This window comes from Leopardus geoffroyi, chromosome A1 (genome assembly GCF_018350155.1).
Source record: "Leopardus geoffroyi isolate Oge1 chromosome A1, O.geoffroyi_Oge1_pat1.0, whole genome shotgun sequence".
NCBI lineage: Eukaryota > Metazoa > Chordata > Mammalia > Carnivora > Felidae > Leopardus > Leopardus geoffroyi.
The window spans coordinates 5235876-5261713 of record NC_059326.1 but is presented as its reverse complement, the minus strand read 5'-3'; the positions used below and the strand labels follow the sequence as shown (position 1 = coordinate 5261713).

At 43.6% G+C, this 25838-nt stretch overlaps 1 protein-coding gene across 12 annotated transcripts in view; it reads right to left on the bottom strand.

The window, feature by feature from the left end:
• The window catches only part of ATP8A2 (ATPase phospholipid transporting 8A2), a 641066-nt gene that overhangs the window by 478002 nt on the left and 137226 nt on the right, over positions 1–25838 (bottom strand). For all 12 annotated transcript variants that reach the window (XM_045459237.1, XM_045459162.1, XM_045459073.1 and 9 more), the window contains 7 exons: positions 11007–11106; positions 10445–10543; positions 9246–9291; positions 8553–8593; positions 3281–3354; positions 1313–1382; positions 196–323 (listed from right to left, as the gene is read on the bottom strand). In XM_045459237.1, the coding sequence (XP_045315193.1) occupies positions 196–323; positions 1313–1382; positions 3281–3354; positions 8553–8593; positions 9246–9291; positions 10445–10543; positions 11007–11106 (558 nt within the window). The remainder of the gene's footprint in view (positions 1–195; positions 324–1312; positions 1383–3280; positions 3355–8552; positions 8594–9245; positions 9292–10444; positions 10544–11006; positions 11107–25838) is intronic.

The following is a 25838-nucleotide window of genomic DNA, read 5'->3' as shown; positions in this document are numbered from 1 at the left end:
GGGAAGGTTTATATGGACTGACATTGTGTTTTGGGAAAAGCTCAGTCTCTCATATCTAAGCGAAACCTACAAAATCTCATGATTTTAAGATATTATGAAATCAAAAAACAAACTGATAGTTTCCAAAGCTCCATTTCAAACAAACAACAACACAGAAACAAAAATAAAAACTAAGTGCAAACTGAAAAGGGATACCTTTTCCCATCTACGTGCAAGTTTCCAGTGAAGTCATAGAGGTGGCGATTGGGTCCCTCACATTCTATGGTTCCAGATAACTTCATCAATACTTCCCTCGTTTGCATGTCAGCAGTGTGACTCAAACCCTAAAATGTTAAACCAAAAGAGGAACTTAAACACAATCTTCCAGGTTTAGGGACGGCATTCAGCAACCCCATTGTTAATCCAAAAAGAAATATCGTATCAGCAAAAACGGAATAACTGGGGAGGCTGACAAATCAAACCACTGGTCCCTCAAGACAGACTCTACAGGCAGCCTTCGCTATAGCAACCTAATGCAAAAGTTTCCAAAGATTTCAGTGAAGTACAAAGTTAAGATTCTACGACTGTGCTGGGAACATCCATGATCAAGTAACCACGTACTCAAACACCTTACGGAGTGAACACTCTATCAGTTCTATTTTAACACAAGTCATAAAAACAGAATAAAGCAGCCTTTTAATAGAGTATTATATTAGTATCATATTTAGCACTTAGCAACTCTTCTTTAAAGAGAAAAAAAAACTACTTAAATCAAATATCTGAGGTAGAAAAGAAAAATATGTGGACGGAACTATCAAATTCAACTTTATGCAGCAGAAAATGTACATGTCAAATGCTTACAGTTTGTACTATATTAAAGACCACTTTTCATTCTAGAATGAAAACATATGGTAAGAGCAGTTTTAAGGCACAGAAATTTCATACCTAATATATAACTCTCTAGAATTAAAGTCTCAGTTAAAACAATAGTGTAAAATTAGGTACCCACACCTTGTCTACTCCACATCCCCATATAGATGCTGCCCTTTCCACCACGTGACTCAACCTAGCTGACAGGATGTCTTTCCATCTGCACTAACAGGCAGAAATCTAAGACGTAAATTAAGGCAAGATACCCTTCGTGACTCATACTTGGATGAAGCTCACTATTTTAATTTTGCTGTCGCTCTGAAGAGGTTCCCTTCAGAATAAAAGCCACATTCTTCCCAGGGATTCCTTTTTTACCTCCAGGAAAAGCACTGACTGGTACAGCGGACCAAATTGGCAATTGGGGGGTCTCCATAGCAGCACAAGTCTTAAAAGGTAACTTTACCTGACGAATTTTAAGGTTCGTCTCCCCATCCAGATTAGCTGTTTCAACGTAACACATCGCCTGAGGTTCACTATGAAGAGAGAAATTTCAAAAGCCAAAGGTTAGTAAGATCCCTTCCCCAAATTCCCAGCTCATAAAGTCTCTACTAGAAAGTGTGTCTGCTGACTGGCCCTTCAACCACTTCAGTAGTAACTGACCAGAAAGACCCTCCTCTTTGGGGCTCAACACCAATACCAAGTGGTCTGCCCGATTATCCACCATTATGGGCCCCACATAATGGCTGCTTGACCTTAAGCAACAGAAATAACTAAAGAAGAATGAGAAGGGGGGATTGGTGGGTTGAGGGAAACACGAGATGTTCTGGCTAAGACCCAACTACTGTGTCCGGATGACCCTTAGAGTCTGAGACTCAGTGCTCCCGACCAAAAGAGCTACCCTAGGCATAGCCAGAACAAACACATCTCTTGAAGAACGTTACAGCCACCGTTCAGGAATCAAGACACAGGCTTGGCAAGCCTTCCCTGCACCTTTTACTGTGTCAACAGGTAACTTTTTAATCCAAACACCTACTTTTAAGGACAGAACATATGAAGGAGAAGCAGCATGGAAGATACTGTATCCCTACTTCTAATCATAGTGGTTAAGAGAACGGAACCTGCAAGCCACTGGCTGAGTCCCAATCTCCTCTTGCTACACTGGCGGCGCGTGTGGACTGGGAAGTTGTTCAATCTTTCTGTTTTCTCATGTAAATAGCAGGGACAGCAAGGGTTTGGGGGATATTAAATGTGATGACGGACTCAGCGGACAGCTTAGCACAACGTACAGACTCAAACACTAGTGAGCAGCCTAGGAACACACGGTGAGCTGGGACAATCTCACATTAAAACCAGGTTTTCTGAGGGTTACGGTGAAAACTCACACCCCAAACTGTCAAATGATCCCCATTTCACTATTTCTGCCATTACTAATCAAGAGGGACAAACGTGAATCCTGCCTTATGTGGTATTTTTCCTCCTCTATAGGCCTAGGACTCTATCGTCACACCTTTTAGCTCGAGCAAGACAATGCACGCTAAGGCTTAAAATCCAACATGTGATCAGATCCAATAAAAGCAGCACTGTCTGTAGTCAGAGAAAATGCAAACGGTGTGAGTATCTAGGACTCCCCACAGTACATAAATACAGGAAGTTTTAGTCTCATCATATAACTTAATCTTGAACTCATGAACAGAACTTTACTCATATCCTAATTTTAGCATCCTTTCTTTGATATTCACTTTTATGTATTAAGCCAAGGAGAAGTCAAGGACTACACGGTCCATGATTCAGGTCACGTAGGGATTGGTGATACCTTTCCAGCACGAAACTACGTGGAGAACGTGGCAATGGCATTTGGGTGGAAAGGGGGACAAAACGTGGAGAAATAGAGGGGCAACAGATCTATCTGCAGATCGTGTCTGTGCTGCGAAAACAGCCCAGATCTCTGAGCAGCTGGTAAAGGAGACCCTAGGTTCCAGGGGAAGACTCCTGGCTGGACCCACCAGGAGACTGGTTCTCAGGTCTCAGAGATGCTGCAAGCTGGGTACCATGAAGGAATCACTCCCCTGCTCTGGAATGTTTCCGGTGAATGACAAGTAGCCCACAATAGCTAGGAGACTAAAATGAACCAATAAACATAGAAGAGTTTTGCAAAAGTACACGGGAATGACTAGGAGAAAGAAAACAGGATCAAGGCAGGAAAAAAAAAAAAAAAAAGAGGCAAATGACGAGTCACAGAAGAACAGGCCAGAGAGAAAGAGAGAGAGAGAGAGAGAGAGAGGGAGGGAGGGAGGGAGGGAGGGAGGGAGGGAGGGGCTGGTGCCTTGGAGGGTGGAAGCAAAAAGGTGCCTTGTGATTCCCGCAGTCACCATTTAATGCTTTATTGTTCGTAACGTTTATTTCAAAAAACGTGCCCGTTAGCACAGCTGACCTGGAGGATAGCAGGACCATGTCTGCTGGAAGATACTGCCCATTGACGACCTTCACAATGTCTCCCACCGCCACCTAGAAAACCAGGGACAGGGTCAGAGGAGCATGAAAGGCAAGCACAAACAGTGACTAAGGTGGTTAAATACTTGAAGAAAACATTACTATCTAATTACGCCCTGAAATTCAAGACACAAGCCCAGATTATTTTCCTTGACAAGAACGGAAGCAAAGTCTTTCACTACAAATGGTATAAGGGCCTCTCTGCAGTGGATGCTGAACGAAAAAGAAAAACAAAACAAACAGAAAGGGAGAGTAAGGAAACACATGAGTCAGAACAACTATCAAGGTCTCCTTTTCTCATGATGATTCCATCCAGTTGCAAATTCCACCCCTGAAAACTCTACAACAATCCCATAGCTATACACAGTAGCGGAGGGTGGCTGACTACAGCTCCAGAGCCAGCCTGAAGGCCGGGCTCAAATCCCCCGGCTGGACTCCTCACTGTCCCCATATGACTCCGAGCAAGTGATGTAAACTCCGTGTGCATCTGTGTATATCATGGGGTTCACAGCACATATTTCATGGGGTTATTTTAAGGAGCAATTGAGTTAACACAGATTTTCTCCATTTAACAAACAGGGAAACTGAGGCTCAAAGAGGAATCACACAATCAACATCACACAGCAGCCAATGAGCGTTAGACCCCAGATTCAAAACCGTGCAACTGGCCCGTGGTCTGACTGCAAGGCAATACTAAATTCACCCACGAACAGGGCACCTGAAAGGTCCCCTGGAAACATACCACATACAACGGGGAAGATTTGTATAGCCTCACTTGCCAAAAAAAAAACAAAAAAAAAGTCACAAAGTCAGAGACCATTTTAGGAAACAGACTCCGCTGGACAGAAGACCCCAAAGTAAGGAAAGAGGCCCTAATCTGCCAACCGTGAACACCATGGCCAAGGGTTTGGAAATCCTTTAAATAACGTCACAGAAGCAGCCAGGTAGGTAGAGTCTGGGCTTTCAAGTCAGGCCGACCTAGGTTCAAATCTGAGACTCACAGACACTAGACAATCTTGGCAAGCCCTTCACCTCTCCGAGCCCCAGCGTCTTCACTTACAAAATGGGGAAAGACCTCGGGGCGCCTGGGCGGCTCAGTCGGTTAAGCGTCCGACCACAGCTCAGGTCATGGTCTCGCGGTTTGTGAGTTCGAGCCGGGCGTCAGGCTCTGGGCTGATAGCTCAGAGTCTGGACCCTGCTTCGGATTCTGTGTCTCCCTCTCTCTGCCCCTCCCCTGCTCACTCTCTCTCAAAAATAAATAATTTTTTTTTTTAACTGGGGAAAGACCAACACTTAACCTGGGAGGGCTGATGCAATGACTAAGGACGTATATCCAAGCACTCGGCACGGGACAGGCATGTGCTGAGTGCTAGTCTCTACCAGCAGGAGTGACACCAAACGAACACTGGGAGTGTCAGTCAGAGATGCCACGATTCTCTGACAGCACGGGAACAAAGGCCGCTCTCAGCACACATTAACAAATTCAAAACTCAAAATGGGCACTAGGTCTTCCTGCTTGTTCTAACACACATTTCTGTTCTCGCAGAAATCAGGAACTTCAAACGGAGTAGTTATGAAAGTGATGCTTATGAAAGAGTGCTGGATCTTGCAGGCTGGGAGAATGCCCCTGGCAGGTGCCTGTATCTAACTTTCTAGGAGGAGAAGGAAGGTCTGCTAAACAGGTGTCCTGCCAGTGCTCTGTATCACTTACCAAAGCGTGTGAAGTAGGGAACCGCACTCGATATAGGGAATGGTGGTAAAAGTTAAATTCCAGAACCGCTGTATATCAACCTATCGGCAAAGGGCAGGCACAGAAGTATACCCCGTATTCCATAATAAAGAATATCAGGGGCGCCTGGGTGGCTCAGTCGGTTGACCATCCGACTTCGGCTCAGGTCATGATCTTGTGGTGAGTTTGAGCCACGCATCGAGCTCTGTGCCGACAGCTCGGAGCCTGGAGCCTGCTTTGGATTCTGTGTCTCCTTCTCTCTCTGCCCCTCCCCGGCTCACGCTTTGTCTCACTCTGTTTCTCAAAAATAAATGTAAAAAAAAAATTAAAAAAAAAATATCAAAGAACAGAGGCTATAGAGCTATCGCGACAACCATCGGTTCAAAGGCAAGGAATGCTTATGAAAATTGAAAATGGTTTTAAATGTAAACGTATGTTATGTGAAGAGTTTAACTGCATAGAAAAAAAAAATCAGAAGAAGCACTTAGTTAAAAATGAGAAAGGAAACCTGGTCATGTTTTCGTAAGAAAAAGGCAGTGGCATTTTTGTGAACCCGGTGGGAGGACAGGGGAATTAGGGCTTCCCCCCCCCATCTTAGTTATTTCCATACAGAGGCATTTGTAGCCCACTGACAAAGTACTAAGAAGTTTCATGTGCATGAAAAACGACTTCGTTGGAAATGTGCTTGAAAATGGTTTTCTAGGGGCGCCTGGGTGGCGCAGTCGGTTAAGCGTCCGACTTCAGCCAGGTCACGATCTCGCGGTCCGGGAGTTCGAGCCCCGCGTCAGGCTCTGGGCTGATGGCCTGGAGCCTGTTTCCGATTCTGTGTCTCCCTCTCTCTCTGCCCCTCCCCCGTTCATGCTCTGTCTCTCTCTGTCCCAAAAAAATAAATAAACGTTGAAAAAAAAATTTTTTTTAAAGAAAATGGTTTTCTATTTGGTGTTCTTATGCCTGGTTGTCTCCTGCGCGTGTGACACTACCCAAAATGAGAATTCTTAAGGCGAGACAGAGTCCCCTCTCTGAATCCCTGAATCCACTCTCGCCTCAGGGGGTTCCTCAAGTCTCTGATTTTTGAAGGACAAGCTCAAAGGTCTCCTCAAGTCAACCAAAGCTCTCGAGAGGCTCAGAAGAGCTTTCACTATTCAGCTACAGCCCGGGGACTTGCCGACTCCGGCTTTACCATTCCAGGTGGGAGTTTCATGGCTCTGGGAAGCTTAAAGATCGCTTCCCCTGTCTTCTCCCCTATTCTCAATCTTGCTCTGAGCCACCGTGTAGATGTGCCCGCCTTTCCCGCCCACCCACCTCCGTCTGTCCCGAAGAGCATTTCCCTCTCCAAACAGTTACCTCCCGTTCATCCTTTGCAAGAACACCAGCGCATCCCGTGAGAGAAGCCTCCGCTCCTCTGAACTGCTGGACTAGTAGTCCCTCCCGTATGTTCCGCAAGCCCGCCCCTACACGGGAGCTCAGTACGTGCACTGCACTCTATTCAGCTGCCTGCCGCTCCCACTACCCGTGGGGGTGCTGGGGCAGGAGTCTGGACCCGCCGCAGCGGCCTCACCTGGGAACTCATTACAAATGCAAATTCGAGGGCCCTGTGGAAATTCAGAATCAGACATTTTCTTAAGACTACAGCCCGGGCAGCAGTCAGCGTTAGGGCAGCTGGGATGCCCCACACCAAGGCTGAGAACCACTGTAGGCAGTTTCTCAAGGGCAGGGGCCATGCTGTACTGTTATTTGCATTCCCCAGAGCCTAACACTGTCTCTAGTACATGCTAAGAGCGCCATTTAAACAAGCACAAGTGTTTTAAATGAAATTTAAAAATGTATGTGGCAAAGCATAGAGGAGTTATTTGGTTTGGGATTTTTTTCTAACTTCAAACGTGTGTGTGGGAAACGGTAGCAAGCTTTAGGGGTCAGTGGGGCCATCCCCTCCTGGACCCGGAATTCAGAGATCATCACTCCATTTTCTACTGTTTCGAGTAGTGTAAACATCCCAAATCCAGATCACTGTTCATGGCTACCTGGGGCGGGGGAAGAGGCGGGGGCGGGCAATAGGAATCTTAGAGAAACAGAGGCCATTCCTAAGTGCAGTGGAAATCCTTGAACCCCCCCACCCCCCCCAACAGCACTGGGAGTAGCATTTCTAACCTGTGAAGTCAAGAATTTCAAACCACTTGACCAAAGATCACAGACTTCCAAGTAAGAGGGAGGTCGATTAGTATTTGCAATACAAGATTTCTAGATTGCTACCAAGGTTAAAGTGTTATCACAAAACACTATAAAGGGACTTAATAGTTCTCTTGGGAAAAAAAAAAAAAAACTAAACTGAGGGCTGTAGGCACTATATCACAGACATTTTGCAAAGTAAAACATTCTAGAGGCATTTTTAAAAAAAAAATGTTTTTTTTAATGTTTATTCGGTTTTGAGAGAGAGAGCGTGAGAGAGAGCGAGCACGAGTTGAGGAGGGGCAGAGAGAGAGAGAGAGAGAGAGAGAGGGAGAGGGAGACACAGAATCCGAAGCAGGCTCCAGGCTCTGAGCCATCAGCACAGAGCCTGACGCGGGGCTCGAACCCACAAACCGTGAGATCGTGACCTGAGCCGAAGTCAGATGCCCGACCAACTGAGCCACCCAGGCTCCCCTAGAGGCATTTTTAAACACTGTTTATTAAATGTGTAACAGGAAAAACTATTGTAAGTTAGCCCTCTAAAACGCAGTTTCCTTTTGAAATCATGTTAATCAGCTTCAATTTCTGAAGTCATGAGAGTCACCCCCAAAAGTATCTTATGACCACTAAGATGGTCCAGGTAAAACAGAGGCTCACTTCAAAAGCTAATTTTATCAGGTGCAAGATACCCAGATGGCACAGCGTATTTCTTCTAGGTTTTCTATTCATCACCATGAACTGCCAAGAAACGCTCACCAGCCCCAAACCCTCCCAACCTCAGGTTTCCAGGGACACGGAGGCAAACCTTGTCAGTATCGTCAAGTTAAGACTTGGGTCGTGCCACCCAAGCTTCAGGACTGAAACAACACTGGTCTCCAACCCCCACTCCGTCTATTTATGTTCTACAGTCAATCTTAAACCCAAAACTCTTCCCACCAAAGACGTTAGAAGCGAGACTCTCCGAAGTTAGAAAATCTTTAAAAAACTGGCTTTAGGTTAGGAGAACAGAGACCAGGGAGAAGGTCTCTTGGATTGGAGTTAGAAGCTAGAGACTGCTTTGATATTCTAGAAATATCCATCGGGAGCAACGAATTTCACAACTGAACTGACACCGTGGGTACTTTCCAGAAGACAGCGGGGAACAGAGCCAACAAGGAGCAGTTCTAAGTAAACCTCGTGGGAAACTCCACAATGTAAAACTTACATTGGAAAGGACTGATGTCTTAACCTGAACTTTATCTACTGCAATCAATACTAGCAATTAATTCTAAGTCCCCAAGCCAGTACTTTCCGGCATATCTTTAAAATTCGTTTTTACCTCTTTCCACATAACGGTATGCCACATACCATTCCTTAACACTGAAAAAGAAAAAAAAATGTTTCAATCAACGTCGGTTGATATAATCAAAATAAAACGAGCTTTCCAAAATCTAAAAGGCTCCTTTTACAATTCCACTTGTTACTTCCAACATGATCATATCGTTAGACATAAAGGTATACCACACCACTCCCCAAAATGGAGCCCAAATCTGTGTCCCATATGTAGATTAATGCGTACACATAAATATAGATATATGCATATAAGTTAAATCTAGTCCTGTTTATCCCAGGAGAAAAATATCGCCCTGTTGTTACGAGATTTAAAAACACACACACACACACACACACACACACACACACACACACACACACACACAGATCTAATGTTCTAGAAATCAATAGAGTAAAAGAGAGAGGCAGGGCGCAATTACAAATCAAGGATGTGAATTCTTGGACATAAAATATGTCTAGCTCCTGAAAATTACCACCTTTTTGAAAATACACCAATTCTGTTCAAATCTTAAGAGCCAGGACTCACTTTTGTTGGACTGGTTTGTAATTTTGCTCTTGAAAATGTCTTATAGATCACTTCCCTCGACTTATCTCCGTACCATTAGCTACTAATTTAAAATGCCTTAAATGCAGGTCTTAGGTTTTCCAGTGGAAAAAGTGACTCAGCCTGGTGTCTTACCTATCGTTTTCTTTTTGTTAACTGCATTGTCTGCCTTATGCCGCTTCTGTTACAAGAAAGAAAGAACGTTCTTAGATTCAAAAGTTCCAAATGAATAATTGAAACAACAAACAATAGATCAGGAGAGAAACAGGACACAAGGAAACCGACTGGCGGCAACATCAATGCTATAAAATTCAGCTCGGTGGTTTGTGACCCAGCGTCCTTGAATTCAGTAGATAAATGTAGCAAATGCGGATGTAGGTGTAAACCGTGACCTTTTGGCTCCAACAAGGAGCGAGCACTCTGAAGTATGAAACTTCTCACTCCTTGTTTTAGGCTCGACTAAAAAATTACTCAGGATCATAAACCCAACAACAACCGAATTCATTTTATTGGTAAAGTACTTCAGGCACAAAGTACGTTTCCTTTGATTTGGATTCCATTCATTTGTTTCCCGATTCCCAGAAAAATGTACATGTGTGTGTGAGTGTATGTGTGTGTGAGAAGGAGAGAGCCACAGACACTGCAGGGGGTGGGGGTGGGGGTGGGGGGGGGGAGGGGGAGGGGGAGGGGGAGAGGGAGAGGGAGAGGGAGTGGGAGTGGGAGTGGGAGAGGGAGAGGGAGTGGGAGAGGGAGTGGGAGAGGGAGAGGGAGAGGGAGAGGGAGAGGGAGAGGGAGAGGGAGAGGGAGAGGGAGAGGGAGAGGGAGAGGGAGAGAAATGGGTTGAGGGAGCGAGGAGTGGAGAGGAAGAGAAAGACTATGCAGACAAGACCACAGGTGGAGAGAGAAAAGGGGAGAAAGCATGAATACGGCTGTAGCCAATGAACTTGGAAATACATGGAGATTAATATGAGGAAAAGACTCATAAAAGTACCTCAGCCACAGCCAGCCCAATGTTGCAACAGTAGGCAGCAATATAATCCTTTCACTACCCAAATTAACAAGATCTAAAGCAGGACACAAGGAACATTAGTGATGAAAATCAAAGAGGGGCCTCAGAGCTAACATTAGAAAATAGAGTTTGAACTACTTCTGTGCCATTGGATTTAAGACACTGTGTGTCCACATTCCCTCCCCAAAAACACCATCGTGGGCCTTGACAGGCTAGTTAAGCTATCGACCAGTTTCCTGTCTTCAACAAAAAACCCAAAGCAACAGATAAGTTATAAGCTATATAACTTATACAACATTTTTATTGTATGAGAGCAAAAACTTACAAAATCTTCTACAATCTCTTTGATGCCTGCGATTGTTAAAATAATGATCAATGGCACCAGGGTGGTATATCTTCCTGTTGGAGATACATCTGGAATTTGCTGTAAGACAAGAGACCAAAAGAGGGAAGCTGACAAAATTAAAATTTGTAAATGAAAATCCTCTCTATGTAAAAGAAAATAGGACATTCACCACTCTTTGAAGTTCTGTTCCACTTGTTAAACCAAAATGATCACATTTTAAAAACTAAGTACATGTTTTACGTACTTTAAGAATTTTATCCAACGTTGCTATGTGTTTAGAACAGAAAGGGGGTTAAAAGTATCACCCTAGGGCCATTTTTCAAGGCGTCTTTTTAGTAACTGCCACTGTCCTCCCAGCAATATCTAGATAAGTCTCCCTTTATGCAAAGATCATGTTTCTTCATGGAAACAACGATTGGATAAGGGGACAAATTACATCCAAGCATCATGACACTTTTTCAGTTACGTGACCTTTGAGCAAAGTCTCATTTTGCATGTAGTTAGCATTATGAATTTTAAATAACTTTTTTAAAAACATTACCTGTAATAAGGCAATGAAGAGGAAGAAGGCGTTAGCAGCTCTTCTAATCTGCTCATACAAGAATCGAGGTAGAAACGTCAACACGCTGTACTTGGCCGTACTGAAAGGACAAAGAAAAATGATAGCATCGGTTACAAACGTAAGTTCTAAAAAGCAAGAAGATGAAGTTTCAAGAATTTTACAAGTGGTTTTAAAAATAAAGTATTTCAAACTTCAGGACAAGAAAATTGCCATGCTGGCCCTTTACAAAATTTTGTAAAAGGACACACCTGACAAGAAAATCTTCCAATGGGATCTTTGTTTTCAAATTTAGACACATTTACTATTCACGCAGTGTGAGCAGGGAAATCTGTCCACCTTCTGGGAGCTATAGTAAGCACATCAAGAATATTAGTTAAAGGAAGACATGTCTCAAGGATCGCAAAACAGAAAGAGGTACACATTCCAAATACAGAAGATACGAACACTGAAATCGATAGAAATACCTTGGGTAATTCACACAACGGGGTAGAATTATTACTCCATGATCTGTGATACATGATAGTTCTTAATAGAAAGCCATCGATTCAATGCAGCAAGTTAATTCCATAAAGTATGCCCTGGGTACCAGGAAGGTATCCCTCTGGATACCTACCACAGGTGGGGGCTTTATTTTTGGTCAACCACACCTGAAAAATCTCCATTCCTATCACATCCTTTACTCACGCTTGCTTGGAATTGTTTTCCAGTTTTACTAAGAAATAATTGATATACATCACTGTATAACTTAAGGTGCACAGCATGATGCTCCGATTTACATCTATCATGAAGTGGTTAACACAACAGGTTCAGCCAACACCCATCTTCTCATATGGGCACAAGCGAACGTTAACTTTCATTTCTATCATACAGCAGCGGTAGCTATCGTCATCATGTTGTACGTTACATTCCTTGTACTTGTTTATCTCCTAACTGGAAGTTTGTAACTTTTGGCCACCTTATCCAATTTCCTTCCTCCCACCCTCCACTTCTGGTAATTACAGGTTTCATGTTTTTCTAGGAGTTTGGGTTTGGATTCTTTAGATTCTACATGTGAGATCATGCAGTATGTCCTCTTTTTCTGATTTACTTCACTTACTTCACATGCCTTCAGGGTCTATCCACATCTCAAATGGTAAGGCTCCCTCATTTTCTGTGGCTGAGTAATATTCCACTTTATGCATATACCACAACTTCTTCAACCATTCACCCATCAACAGACAGGCTGTTTCCATGTCTTGACTAGTGTAAACAGTGCTGCTATATTGCCCAAAGTTGAACTGATGGGTCATAGGGTAGTTATATTTAATTTTGTGAGGAAACGCCATACTGTTTCCCCCATTGGCTGCACCAGTTTATATCTCCACATCCATGCCAGCATTTATCTTTTTTTGATGCTGGCTATCCAAATACATGTAACATGACAGGTCCTTATGGTTTTAATTTGTATTTCTCTAATGACTAGCGATGCTGAGCATCTTTTCATGTGCCTATTGGCTTTTCGTCTTCTTTGGATAAATGTCTATTCAGGTCCTTTGCCCATCTTTTAACTGACATTTCTTTCCATCGAGTTGTAGGAGTCTTTTATATATATTATATACTAGCCCCTTATCAGATACTTGGTTTGCAAATGCATTTTCCCCATTCCACAGATTCTCTTTTCACTTTATTGATGGTTTCTTTGGCTGGGCAGAAGCTTTTGACTTGGAGGTAGTCCCACTTGTTTTTTATTTTGTTGCTTGGGTTTCAGGGGTCACATCCAAAAAATCATCACCAAAACCCACGTCAACGAGCTTGTTTCTATGTTCTCCTGCAAGAGTTTCATGGCTTGCGGTCTTACGCTTAAGTCTCTACTTCAAGTTAATTTTTGTAAGTGGTGTAAGATGGGGGTCTAGTTTCATTCTTTTACATGTGAGTATCCAATTATCCCAGCACCTTATTGAAAAGATGGTCTCTTCTCCCTTGAGAATTCTTGGCTCCCTCTCCAAGTATCAGTGGACCATATATACTCGGGTTTATTTCTGGGCTCTTGATTCAGTTCTGTTGATCTATTTGTCTGTTTTTATGCCAAGACCATACTGTCGTGATGACTATGGCTTTAGAGTATAGCATTAACTTAGGAAGTGTAATGCCTCTCACTGTATTCTTCCTTCTCAGAATTTCTTTGGCTATTTAGGGTCTTTTGTGGTTCCATATCATTTTAGCAGTGTTTTTTTCCACTTCTGTAAAAAAATGCCACTAGATCTCGATAAATATTGTGTTGAATCTGTAGATGTTCCCATTTTTGTTTCCACCTGGGACATCCTCTCTCACCCAAATGGTCTCTCCATAACTAAACTGCCCTTCCCATCTTACCCCCTCAAACTTATATATCCCATTAAATTTGGTCAAATCACAGACTCTTTTTCCTCCAAGCCCACAGGATGGTGTTTGTCCCTACATTATATGGTCTCTGCTTTGCTTTGTATTATATTTATCCATCCCCAAAATAGATTCTGGGAACATCAAGGTGCTTACTTCAACTTCATATGTTCCCACTACATAGCAGATAATCAATGAACATGAAATAATCCAAAGGCATAAAGTGAGAAGCTGAAGGGGCCAAATGAACCAGATTTCCTTTGGCTGCTCAAAGGCTTGCCAACAAGAAGTACCCGCTTGACTCCTAGTTTGCCTTCTGAAGACCTAATTCTGAGCCAACTCTTTTTTTTTTTTATCGTCTTTTTTAAATATTTCTTTAATTTAAACTTTAAGTTAGGGGGTATACAGTGCAATATTGGTTTCAGAAGTAGAAAACTCAGTGATTCATCACTTATATAACAGCCAGTGCTCATCACAACAAGTGCCCTCCACAATACCCATCACCAATCTAGCCCATCTCCTACCCACCTCCTTCCATCAACCCTGTCTGTTCTCCATCATGAAGCATCTTTTGTGGTTTGTGGTTTGTTTCCCTTTCTTCTCTTTATCCCCCCCCCCCCCCCCCCCCCGCTTCTTATATGTTCATCTGTTTCTTAAATTCCACCTAGGAGCAAAATCATATTTGTCTTTCCCTGACTTATTTCACTTCGCATTAATACATTCTAGCTCCATCCACGTCATCACAAATGGCAAGATTTCATTCTTTTTTTTTCAACGTTTTTTTATTTTATTTTTGGGACAGAGTGAGACAGAGCATGAACAGGGGAGGGGCAGAGAGAGAGGGAGACACAGAATTGGAAACAGGCTCCAGGCTCTGAGCCATCAGCCCAGAGCCCGACGCGGGGCTCGAACTCCCGGACCGCGAGATCGTGACCTGGCTGAAGTCGGACCCTTAACCGACTGCGCCACCCAGGCGCCCCAAGATTTCATTCTTTTTGATGGCTGAGTTATATTCCATGGTGTGTGTGTGTGTGTGTGTGTGTGTGTGTGTATATACATGTATACCCCATCTGCTTTACCTATTCATCAGTCGATGGACATTTAGGCTCTCTCCATAGTTTGGCTATTGTTGATAATGCTGCTATGAACATCGGGGTGCATACACCCCCCCTTTGAATCTGTATTTTTGTATCCTTTGAGTAATACCTAACAGTGCAACTGCTGGCTCGTGGGGTAGTTCTATCTGAGCCAACTCTTAACTGAAATATATGATAGCAAGATTATCCAGCAGAACAACACAACACACAAATACACAACAAATCAGAAACACCAAAATAGAAGAGCAAATACCTCAGGAGACAGAACACTAGGGGCATATATACGGCTATAAGTCCCAACAACAAAATAATAAAACCAGGCAACTCAAAAAAATATAGCATCTTAAGGTCACTTGAGGAAACAGGTAACTGTCCCATGTACCATTTACTGCTACTGTCTCAGAAAAGATCATCCCCATGGTACAACAGCGTTGTGTTTCACAATACACACTGGAGTCATCCTCAGAGAATTATTTTTAGCCTTCGTCTGCTTACAGTATTAAATATACATATAGACAATTACATGAAAACCACTTCTAAGACCGTTCAAACTTAAAGATTCTGACACTTGAAGGGATATCACTGAACTAGCTAGAAAATACATTTGCATGGAGCCCCCATTCATTTATGTTACCCGTTGGGGTTTAAGACGTCACCGTAAAATTTTGCCAGACAGAACAAACTAGCTGCAATCAAGCTCATTAAAGAGTAGGGAAAACATATCAAGTTCACGTACACGACAGTACATGTCGTATAAAGTTACGGTATAAAGTTCTCTTAACTACAGTTTAGAGGACAAATTCAAACGGAACATCACGTATTCCTTTATGGTGTACTGACCACTGAAACAAAGCAAACAACATTTATCATAAAGAAAACAGGAAAATTCATATACTTCAAGACGAAAAAGCATCTTATAAAGTAGTGTGACTATAAACCCCAGATTCCATCTGTGTGGAACAGACACACTCACACTGACGGTACACGACCCTGTCTACGCGTGAACGTTTCCCAATTCAGTAAGATACTAAGTGTGCATAAGAGGACCCGCCTGTCTCTGAAATGCCGTAAAGGTTTGGAGTAGACAGAGATCCCATTTATGTGAGAAAACCAAAAGATGTGGGAGGAAAACATACTTTTATTCTAGTCAGACTAGAAAAGTGAGTCTAAGATATTTTCATACTGAAACAGAATGAGCGTCATCAGTAATTCAGAGAAAACGACATGGGTCTAAGAGATGGCTACCGTGTAGCCTTAAAACAATTGTCTTGACAGACAACCCTGATGTGTCCTGGCACAGATTTAGAGACACACAACTACAACCCGCTAAAGGCAAGCACCTCAAAATCCTTCCACCAGAAGAGTTTAGGGTAGTGCCTCCCCAACTTAAAGATGCATATAAATTGCTGGGGGATCTTGTTAAAATGGATTCGTTGGGGTTCTCCAGAGAAACAGAAGCAACAGAAGTGTATACACAGAGACAGGGAAAGAGAGATGTTAAGGAACTCGCCCAATTGTGGAGGCTTGACAAGTCCAAAGTCTGCAGGGTGGACCAGCTGACCGGGGACCCAGGGGAAGATCTAACATTCTCTTTCACGTCTGATGGCTGTCTGATGGCAGAATTCCTTCTCGTCCAGGAAAGGCAGACTTCGTTCTGTTCAGGCTTTCCACTAACTGCATGAGGCCACCCCAAGTAGAGGATCATCTGTATTCACAGTCTACCAATTTAAATGCTAATCTCATTCAAAAACACCTTCACAGAAACATCTACAATAATGTTTGACCAAACACCTGGGCACCACGGCCGGGTCAAGTTGCACGTATAACTAACCAATACGTGCACATTCTGACTCGGTAGGTCTAGAGTGGGCCTGTGATTCTGCATTGCCAACAAGCTCCCAGTGAGGTCAACGGTGCTGGTCCAAGGACCATACCCGGACCGGCAACCACCCTTGAACAGGTAGCTTTGCTCAAGTCTCTTTTTTTTTTTTTTTAATTTTTTTTTTCAACGTTTATTTATTTTTTTGGGGACAGAGAGAGACAGAGCATGAACGGGGGAGGGGCAGAGAGAGAGGGAGACACAGAATCAGAAACAGGCTCCAGGCTCTGAGCCATCAGCCCAGAGCCTGACGCGGGGCTCGAACTCACGGACCGCGAGATCGTGACCTGGCTGAGGTCGGACACTTAACCGACTGCGCCACCCAGGCGCCCCTCAAGTCTCCTTTTTGAAGTCAGTCCAGGTGAACACTACAACACCTAACAAGGAGGAGAGACATCCACCATCTGGTCCCGTACCAGGGTTAAGAACCATACACAGGGTGAAACGGGCCAATTAAGGAGGTTCCCAACAGAAGCGTCCGTTCACCCAGGTGAACGAGTCGGCCCCAAAAGATGCCCACTCAAACCACACGTCAGCACGCCTGCGGACGTGGCTGTTCACAGCAAGGACGGGCACTGGCTCCAAGCACCCTAGGTAGTTAGCACATCGTAGAGCCTGGGGAATGGGGAGAAGTGACCAGGAGAAAACAGGCATTCCCTGTGGTTCACTCAGATTCCCTCTAAACATGCTAGAGCAGCGTCTGCCAAAATTGGGCGACGTGAGGAATGACCAGGGGCTCGTCAAACATCCATCTGACCTTCCTTCCACGGATATTCACTGAGCCCCATCCGGGTACTAGCACTGTGTCAGGCACCACAGGGAACCGACCGGTCAAAACTGCATACCCTCATGGGAATTACATTCTAGAGGAAAAAGGAGCTTGAAAACAAAACAGGACAGAATAGTTGTGATAAACACCGTGGAGGAAAATCAATCGGGGAAGAGGGACACAGAGGTACGCGAGCGGGGCCTGGGGAAAGGGGCTTGATCCTCAACGGCAAGATCAGCGCACGTTTCACCAAGAAGGTGAAGGCTGTGCTAAGCCCCGAGGGAGGTGAAGCAGCAGAAACATCCACGTGGGCACACCAGGGAAGAGCGCCACAGAAGCAGGGAACAGCAAGGGCAAAGCGGGGAGTGTGAGCGCTCCCGTGGTTCCTTCCGTGGGAGAGGCAGGGAAGGGCCAACGTGGGCGGAACCACGCGCAGAAGTACGGAGAGACCGCTCGAGTCAGACACCGGCCTTTTCATCTCGAGAAACTGAGGGCTCTGGATTCCAAGAAGACAAGAGCTGACAACTGCAGCAACCTGCAAACCCCCTCCCCTGGGGAAACCTGGCTCAGCAGGGGTCACGTGTCTGGGGGGGGCACGCTCCCCTTGGGCACTCTTAGCACCTGGAGAGTATGGGAAACAACCCCTACAGGAAACAGGGCCTGGCAAACACGTGGGTCTGGGGCTACACTGGGCACAAATCACAAAGCATTCTAGAAGTCTCATCGCCAGAACTCAGCACATAAAACCCAGACATGGGGCACCTGGGTGGCTCAGTCGGTTAAGTGGCCGACTTCCGCTCAGGTCATGATCTCGCAGTCCATGAATTTGAGCCCCCGCGTCAGGCTCTGTGCTGACAGCTCGGAGCCTGGAGCCTGTTTCAGATTCTGTGTCTCCCTCTCTGTCTGACCCTCCCCCGTTCATGCTCTGTCTCTGTCTCAAAAATAAATAAACGTTAAAAAAAAAAAAAAAAAAAAAAGAAAGAAAGAAAACCCAGACATGACGCTTGCGTTAGGATTTTCTGGCTGTGAGAAACACCGAAATTGACAACTGGTCTCTAAAGGCAAATCTAAAACGCAGTAACTAATCCAAGTGTAACTTCCCCCTAAAACGAGCCTCCAGAAACCCAGAAATTCAACTAGCTTAACACTCAACTTTGAAATGGGAGCAGTAAATCCCCCTTAGGTATACACACAGCCAAAAGGATGAACCAATGGACAGCAAAGCCTATGGCCCTCCCCATCTAGCATGGACTCCTGATGCTTTGCCAACCAACACCCCCCCCCAAATTATGTTCAGGAAATCCTCTCCAATATAGAAATCCCTGCCGATAAACAGGGCTAGGACCACTTCACTAAAAACGTTCATGTCATTTTCCCGAACTATTACAATTCCACCAGTTGCAAAGCTCATATGAGAACACTATTTTCAACACCTTTGAAAATCTCTATTTTCAACACTTTTCCTGTTTCTTCTTCCATAGCTAGGGAAAAAGTGCAAGATACTGCCTTATCTCATAGCCTGTCCCCAGAATGTAGTAATTGGACCTGGGCCAGTGGCATTAGTAACACACTTCTTCATAGCACTTTATGACGGCTGACATAGACCTTTTTAGCATGTTCTTTTCTGTAACACATAATGCATCATTCAATAAATGCCTCTGGACACAAAGCGTTTATTTCAATACTTCGATGAAAATGTGGCCAGGGGAGAAGAGAACAGAGACACAACAACATTTTGAGCACAAAGCATGCTGCCAGGCAAATCTTCACCCATGCACAACTCTGAGATACGCAGTTCCAAATGCAAGACACTGGTTGCTTATAGCTACTATCTTCAGATGTAGCATCACCGAGAAGTAGGTTTGGTTCAATTGCTTTACCTGAAAACCTGCGAACTTTGAGATCAAATCAAAGGAAGGGAAGCTGGGAGACTCTCATTCAAAGCAAAGCGAAAAGGACCATCTTCAAGGAGATTCTATCTTGAATAAAAAGAAACACCAAATATTATGAAAATACCTGACCTCAACACCAACAGGTACAGGAGTCACAAACGAAGCCCAATCCTACTGCCACCCCAGGACCAGCAAAACAAGCCAAAGTCTGTTGCATGTAATTCTACCTTTGGCCCTGCACTCAGAATTCACGATGTTCTTTCCAAACCCAGGGAAATAAACCCAATCAAAAGGGATATTTAAGGCTGCTCTGGGGGCTGACATACTACAAGTCAAACAAGGTGTGGCAGGACTCTGAAACAGAGTCATCAAAGTAGAAGCACCTAAAGCCTGCACAGGCTCCATGGAAGCAGGGGTATCGCTCGCTCCAGGAGGAGGTTAAAGCTTGTCAAAAAAGGTCACTTCCCAAGTAGGCAGAGCCTAGGAACTCCAAAGATGAGCCAGGTCTACATGGGATCCTAGCCACGGATAAACAGGAAAATCAGCAGGAGGTGTGGTGAGGAGTACGCAGGGTTCACTAGTGTGGAATGCACAAAAAGTTCACCAAGGTCTGGATAATAAAGCAAAATCTGTCAGTCCTGTGTGCTACGAAGAGTCCAAGAAGTTTACGGATATCAAAACCCAAGGCGAGCGATATCATTTTTGTGACTCACACGTAACTGCAAACCTTCATTCAAATGTTTAAGTTTAACTCAAGCTTTTCTGCTAGGTTTTCTGCACTTTCTGGTATGCATGAGGAACCATGTATACAGCTCAACTTTTCATAAAGTGCACACACCCGTGTAGTTGCCTACCTGAAACTTCACAGAGACATGAGGAACAGAGCATTTTATTAAAGCCCCACACATAAAGGCTCAATCCAAAAAGGACCTGGTTTTGGGGCACCTGGGTGGCTCAGTCAGTTGAGCATCCGACTTCAGCTCAGGTCACGATCTCACGGTTGGTGGGTTCGAGCCCTGCATCGGGCTCTGTGCTGAGAGCTCGGAGCCTGGAGCCTGCTTCAGATTCTGTGTCTCCTTCTCTCTCTGCCCCTCCCCAACTCATGCTCTATGTCTCTCAAAAATAAACATTAAAAAAAAAATGTTAAGGACCTGGTTTCTGACTCACAACTGTTAAATGGACACACACATTTATCATCCTCATCCACCCAGGCACCATAAATTAGAAAGGAATGTAAAAATATACAACCATGTTTTTCAAAATGAGAAATGGAATCATCAGCAGGGGAGATTTTTTTTTTTTTTTTTCCTAAAATAGACTCCTGTCTGCTTTTGGCGAGAAAGCTGGGCACGTGCCTCTAGGAGCCACAGCAAGGGAACACCTCCAGAGGGCAACACTGCTTGGGGAAAGGCCCTGGGCTGAGACAGAAGAACAGGTTCTACTTTGAGAACTGTTTTCTGAGAAGATAAGTCAGTCCATTTTTGAGAGAGTAATAATTCAGTTCTAGCAAGAGGGTCATTGCATTAGTCAGGATTCTCCAGAGAAACAGAACCAACAGGGGGTATATGGAGAGAGAGAGAGAGAGAGAGAGAGAGAGAGAGAGAGAGAGAGATTATAAATTGTTCACACGATTATAGATTCTGACAAGTCCCAAGACCCACGGTCAGCAAGCTGGACATCCAGTAGTGGAACTCCAGTCTGAAGGCAGGAAAAAAAAAAAAAGACGGTGCCCCAGTTCAAAGGCTGTCAGGCAGGAGGGGCTCCCGCTTACTCAGCCTTATGGCTCGATTTAGACCTTCAACTGATTGGATGAAGCCCACCCACACTGGGGAGGGTAATCTGCTTTACTGTATGATCCAAATGTTAATATAATCCAAAATCACCCTCACAGAAACACGCAGAATAATATCTGACCGAACATCTGGGCACTCCATGGCATATACATAAAATGAACCATCACCATTACTTATCAGGCAGGACAGAGACAGGCACAGCCCAGTGTGTCAGAGGGGCCTGTGGACAGGGGGAGAGGGGTGTTAGCCTACAAAACACTGGAGGTTCAGGAGGTGGAGACACCAACAATGGAAAAAGAACTGAGGCAAGGGGGGAAAGCAAGGGGAAGCAGTTAAAGTCTCTACTCAGAGGAGCCAAGCCAGGAGATCAAGGTTAAGAATCTGGAGAAACTTCAGGAGATAAAACCATAAAGGGCTAAAAGCAGAGGCTTAAGAAAAGCAGCCCTGTTCCTTTCTTGGAAGGCCCCTGCTTCTGGCGGCACAGAAACGTCACACAGCTAGACCCCTATACCCATGGCCGGAGAGCTAAAGATCATGCCCTAGGCAAACACTGAAACCTCACAGGAAGAGAAAAAAAATCCTCCATATACTCAATGTTTCAAAGTCCTTCCTAAAGCAGAGTTTGCTATCTGACCCATGCTCATAAAGCACCACTCAGTTGTCTATGCTTTTTGGAAGATTACCAAGTATGTGTAGAAAGTTGCAATTATGAAAAAGACAAAGATGAAAAGAGAAAAAGAAAAGATCTGAGGAAACACAATGCGGCAAACTTTAAGAAGAATGTTTTTTTTTTTTTGGTTTATTTATTTTTTGAGAGAGAGAGAGAGAGAGAGAGAGAGAGAGCAAGCAGGGGAGGAGCAAAGAGAGAAAGAGAATCCCACGCAGGCTCTGCACTGTCAGCACAGAACCCCACGCAGGGCTCGCACTCATGAACCATGAGATCATGACCTGAGCTGAAATAGAGTCAGATGCTTACCCGACTGAGCCACCCAGGCACCCCGAGAGTACTTTTTAAAATGCTAACATCCTCAGAGTTGTAAGAAGAGAGTACATTCATCTAAAACCAGGGTAAGATGCTACTTTTTAAATGTAACAGAATGAAAGAGTTATTAGGAATTACAAGTATGACAGCCTAAGATAATCCAATCATAGAAGTAAAATATAAAAGTGAATATATATCAAAAAATAGAAAAAAAGATGAAAATTAGAGACCTAAGAGCACTGATGTGAGACTCAATATCCAACCATTATAAGCTCTACAAAAGTAAGACAAAGAGAACATTTTTTAAAAAAATATACAAGAAAATTTCGCAGAATTCTAAGATATAAAGTTTTGGATTGAAAGGCTTCATTCACTAAGTACCCAAAACGAGAGACCTATTCAAAAATCTGAAATTATAGAATACCAAATATCCTTTTATTAAAAACACAAGACTGTAAAAATAACTTATTTATAAAGGAGAAAAAATATCACATTGAATTTAACATAAATTCAGCTAGAGCAACACTTTAGATTTCTATACCTAGCCAAACTATCAGACACTCAAATTTACCTTTCATGTAAGCTTTCTTAGGAAACTGTTTACTGCAAAATGGGCTTAACAATATTCGGGATTAATCAATAAATAAAACAACACACTAACACACTATCAAAAAAAAATAGGGAATTCAACTCAACAAAACATCAAGAAAGTTCTAAGATGATCATTTTACAATACATCCACACAACAGCCAGTTTACCTGAGAAAGATGTCTCTGGGGGGAAAAACAAAGAGAACTGAGACACTATTCTGAGAGATCTTTTTTTCAAAATATAGAGAGGTTGTATAATAGTGATCTGAAGGGAAAAACAAGTATATGTAAAAAAAAAAAAAAAAAATGTAGTAGAAAAATGAGGAAGAAAAGGCAAGTTACACTAGGAAAAAAATAAACATGATATACTACGTCAGTACTTGGCACCAAAGTCAGAAGTTAAATAGTTATCTACAAGAAAATTCAGAAAGATTATTTCTAAACCTATTTAGAACTATTGTGGAAACAGAGGTGTCCTACTCTTGGCTTAAAGCTCAGGTTGTGATCCTTGGGTCATGAGATTGAGCCTTGCGTCAGGCTCCAGGCTGAGTGTGGAGCCTGCCTGGGATTCTTGCTCTCTTCCTTTGCCCCTCTCCCATTCACATGCTATCTCTCTCAAAAGAATAAAAAAAGAAAAGAAATATAGAGGCACCTGGGTGATTCAGTTAAGCGGCTGACTTCGGCTCAGGTCATGATCTCACAGTTTGTGAGTTCGAGCCCCGCGTCGAGCCCTGTGCTGACAGCTCAGAGCCTGGAGCCTGCTTTGGATTCTGTGTTTCCCTCTCTCTCTGCCCCATCCCTGCTTGTGCTCTGTCTCTCAAAAATGAACGTTAAAAAAACTTTTTTTTAATAAACATAAAAAATAAATATGGTGGAAACCACAAAAGAATTAAAAGCAGAAGGAGTTCAAAGTGGTTGCCTTTGGTGGAACAGAACCAGAATGGGAGAGATGAGGAGGGAGACCATTGATTTTCATGGTAAGCTTCCACACCTATTTCAACTTTTAACAACTCATGTGTATTACTTTAATAATAACTTAATATTTTAAATAAAGGTTAGTAGTATCCAGACTTAATTGTCAAGGGACCATCAGTTCTTTTTTTTTTTTGGCTGATTTTAGAAATGGCATACATAAGAAGCTGTTTATCAGAACATGAAATTAGGTTAAAGACCTAATCCATTCTTACCCTGCTTCCCACCACAAAATGTTGTAGGAACCACTCATATCTGATATTATTCCCTACGGCCCCTTCCTTCCGCCAGCAACAACCCGGCCCGAGGCTATGGACAGAAGGAAGGAAATTCTAATCTACCCTACTTGAATCTAACAAGAAACAAACATCAGTCAACACTCAGAGCATAAAACTTTTATATAGTCATTCCTTTGGGAAGAGCAGTCTGGCTTTCAGCACACGAGTCTTTATCCTGTAACTCAGCCCACAGGAAAAATGAGAGTAAAGTTCCTCCCCCTTAAACAGAAATCACTTTATGGCGAAGAGTATTAGTTTAAGTTCTCTCGCTTCTTTTAATCCCCTGCCAAATTCCTAGAACATCTTTCTTTCTTCTTTTCATCAAACCACATCCTTCTCCGCTTCTGAGCCAACAGCCCAAGGGGTCATCTTCTCTAGCAAGCTTTTCCCTATTCATGTCTACCCAATGCACAATCTGTAATATATGCATTTCATCACTCAGTGTGCATGCATGCGAGAGAGAAAGTGTGGGGTGGGGGTGGGAGGCAGGAAGAGAAAGTAATTTCTTTTCCTCTAACACACCCAGAGCTCTGGAAAGCCCTATCAATATTTATTCTCTTCACCACCTTTACGGGCTTTGCAGGCAGAGCTCACTGCATACCTAGACTGACAGCACAGTGCCCCCTGCTGGCCAGCAATGTTCTCTGCAATGAAAACAGGAGCCACACGTCAGAGCCAGAGGAAAACCAAGATCCTCAGGAATTTTCCAAGGCAAACTGTCAGAAAAACAATGTTTAGAGAAGAACTTTAAAGGTGCTTTTTCAGGGGTGCCTGGGTGGCGCAGTCGGTTAAGCGTCCGACTTCAGCCAGGTCACGATCTCGCGGTCCGTGAGTTCGAGCCCCGCGTCGGGCTCTGGGCTGATGGCTCAGAGCCTGGAGCCTGTTTCCGATTCTGTGTCTCCCTCTCTCTCTACCCCCGTTCATGCTCTCTCTCTGTCCCAAAAATAATAAAATAAACGTTGAAAAAAAAAAAGGTGCTTTTTCAGTTTAATAACTGGTCCTTGTATATTCACTCATGGAGATTTAATATAAAAACACAATGTATTGTAGTTCACTCCTAGGTAATCCTAAAATGTTTTCTCATCCTTTCATTTAGTGTACTCATTATATACCCACAGCTAGGTCCAGACTTGTGGGGTCTGGATATAATTTGTATATAATATACATACAACTTGGGGAATCCCGCTTTAATACAAAATAAAAAAAACAACAATACTTATCTAGAATGATGGGGGAGAATCACAACATAATTCATAAAACCTGAAATATACTGCATTGCAACTTTCAGAAAAAATAAACTGTCTAGTATTCTACAATACTTCTTCCCTAGTATTCTTTTATTTCATTTGCTGAGATCAGCAATTGATCTTACCGGACAATTCTGTAACAGTTTTCATAAAAGACAATTCACTCTTTCCTGTAATAATGGTTAAGAAGTTACTGTTCACTGAAAAAATTTTTTTTTCAACGTTTATTTTATTTTTGGGACAGAGAGAGACAGAGCATGAACGGGGGAGGGGCAGAGAGAGAGGGAGACACAGAATCGGAAACAGGCTCCAGGCTCCGAGCCATCAGCCCAGAGCCCGACGCAGGGCTCGAACTCACGCACCGCGAGATCGTGACCTGGCTGAAGTCGGACGCTTAACCGACTGCGCCACCCAGGCGCCCCTGTTCACTGAAATTTTGATATTTCTTTCACTTCACAACTCATGAACAGCAGTAATCTCGTGAAATGTTTGATTGTTTGTCAATTTCAGAGAAACTTCTGTCAAATTTCTTTTATGAATGAAACTTAAAATCTGGAAGAAATTCCTACAGACTAGCTTCTGGCCCCATGCCTTTCAAACACCGTCCCTCCAATATGACCCACACACTTCTAACCCTACACTGTCCTCCCACAACCCCAAGCAAGGTGCTGGCAGAGAAGCATCTCTGATCCTTACTCCTATACTGGGACATAGTTAATAATTTAGTCGCCAAAGGGACTGCACGCCACGTAAACAGATCTCTAAACCCACACAAGATGTTATTTCCTAATTTTCCTTATCCAGATCCCTACAATGCCACTCCAATGCCATCTAACAAAAGAGGAAGCGTGATAAGGGGTGAAGTCCAACTGAAAAGAGACCCTCGTCTTACCCAATCCGGGTTCAATCTACTTCTTACACAAAAATCAGTGGCCATGTAAATAAACGTGTGGG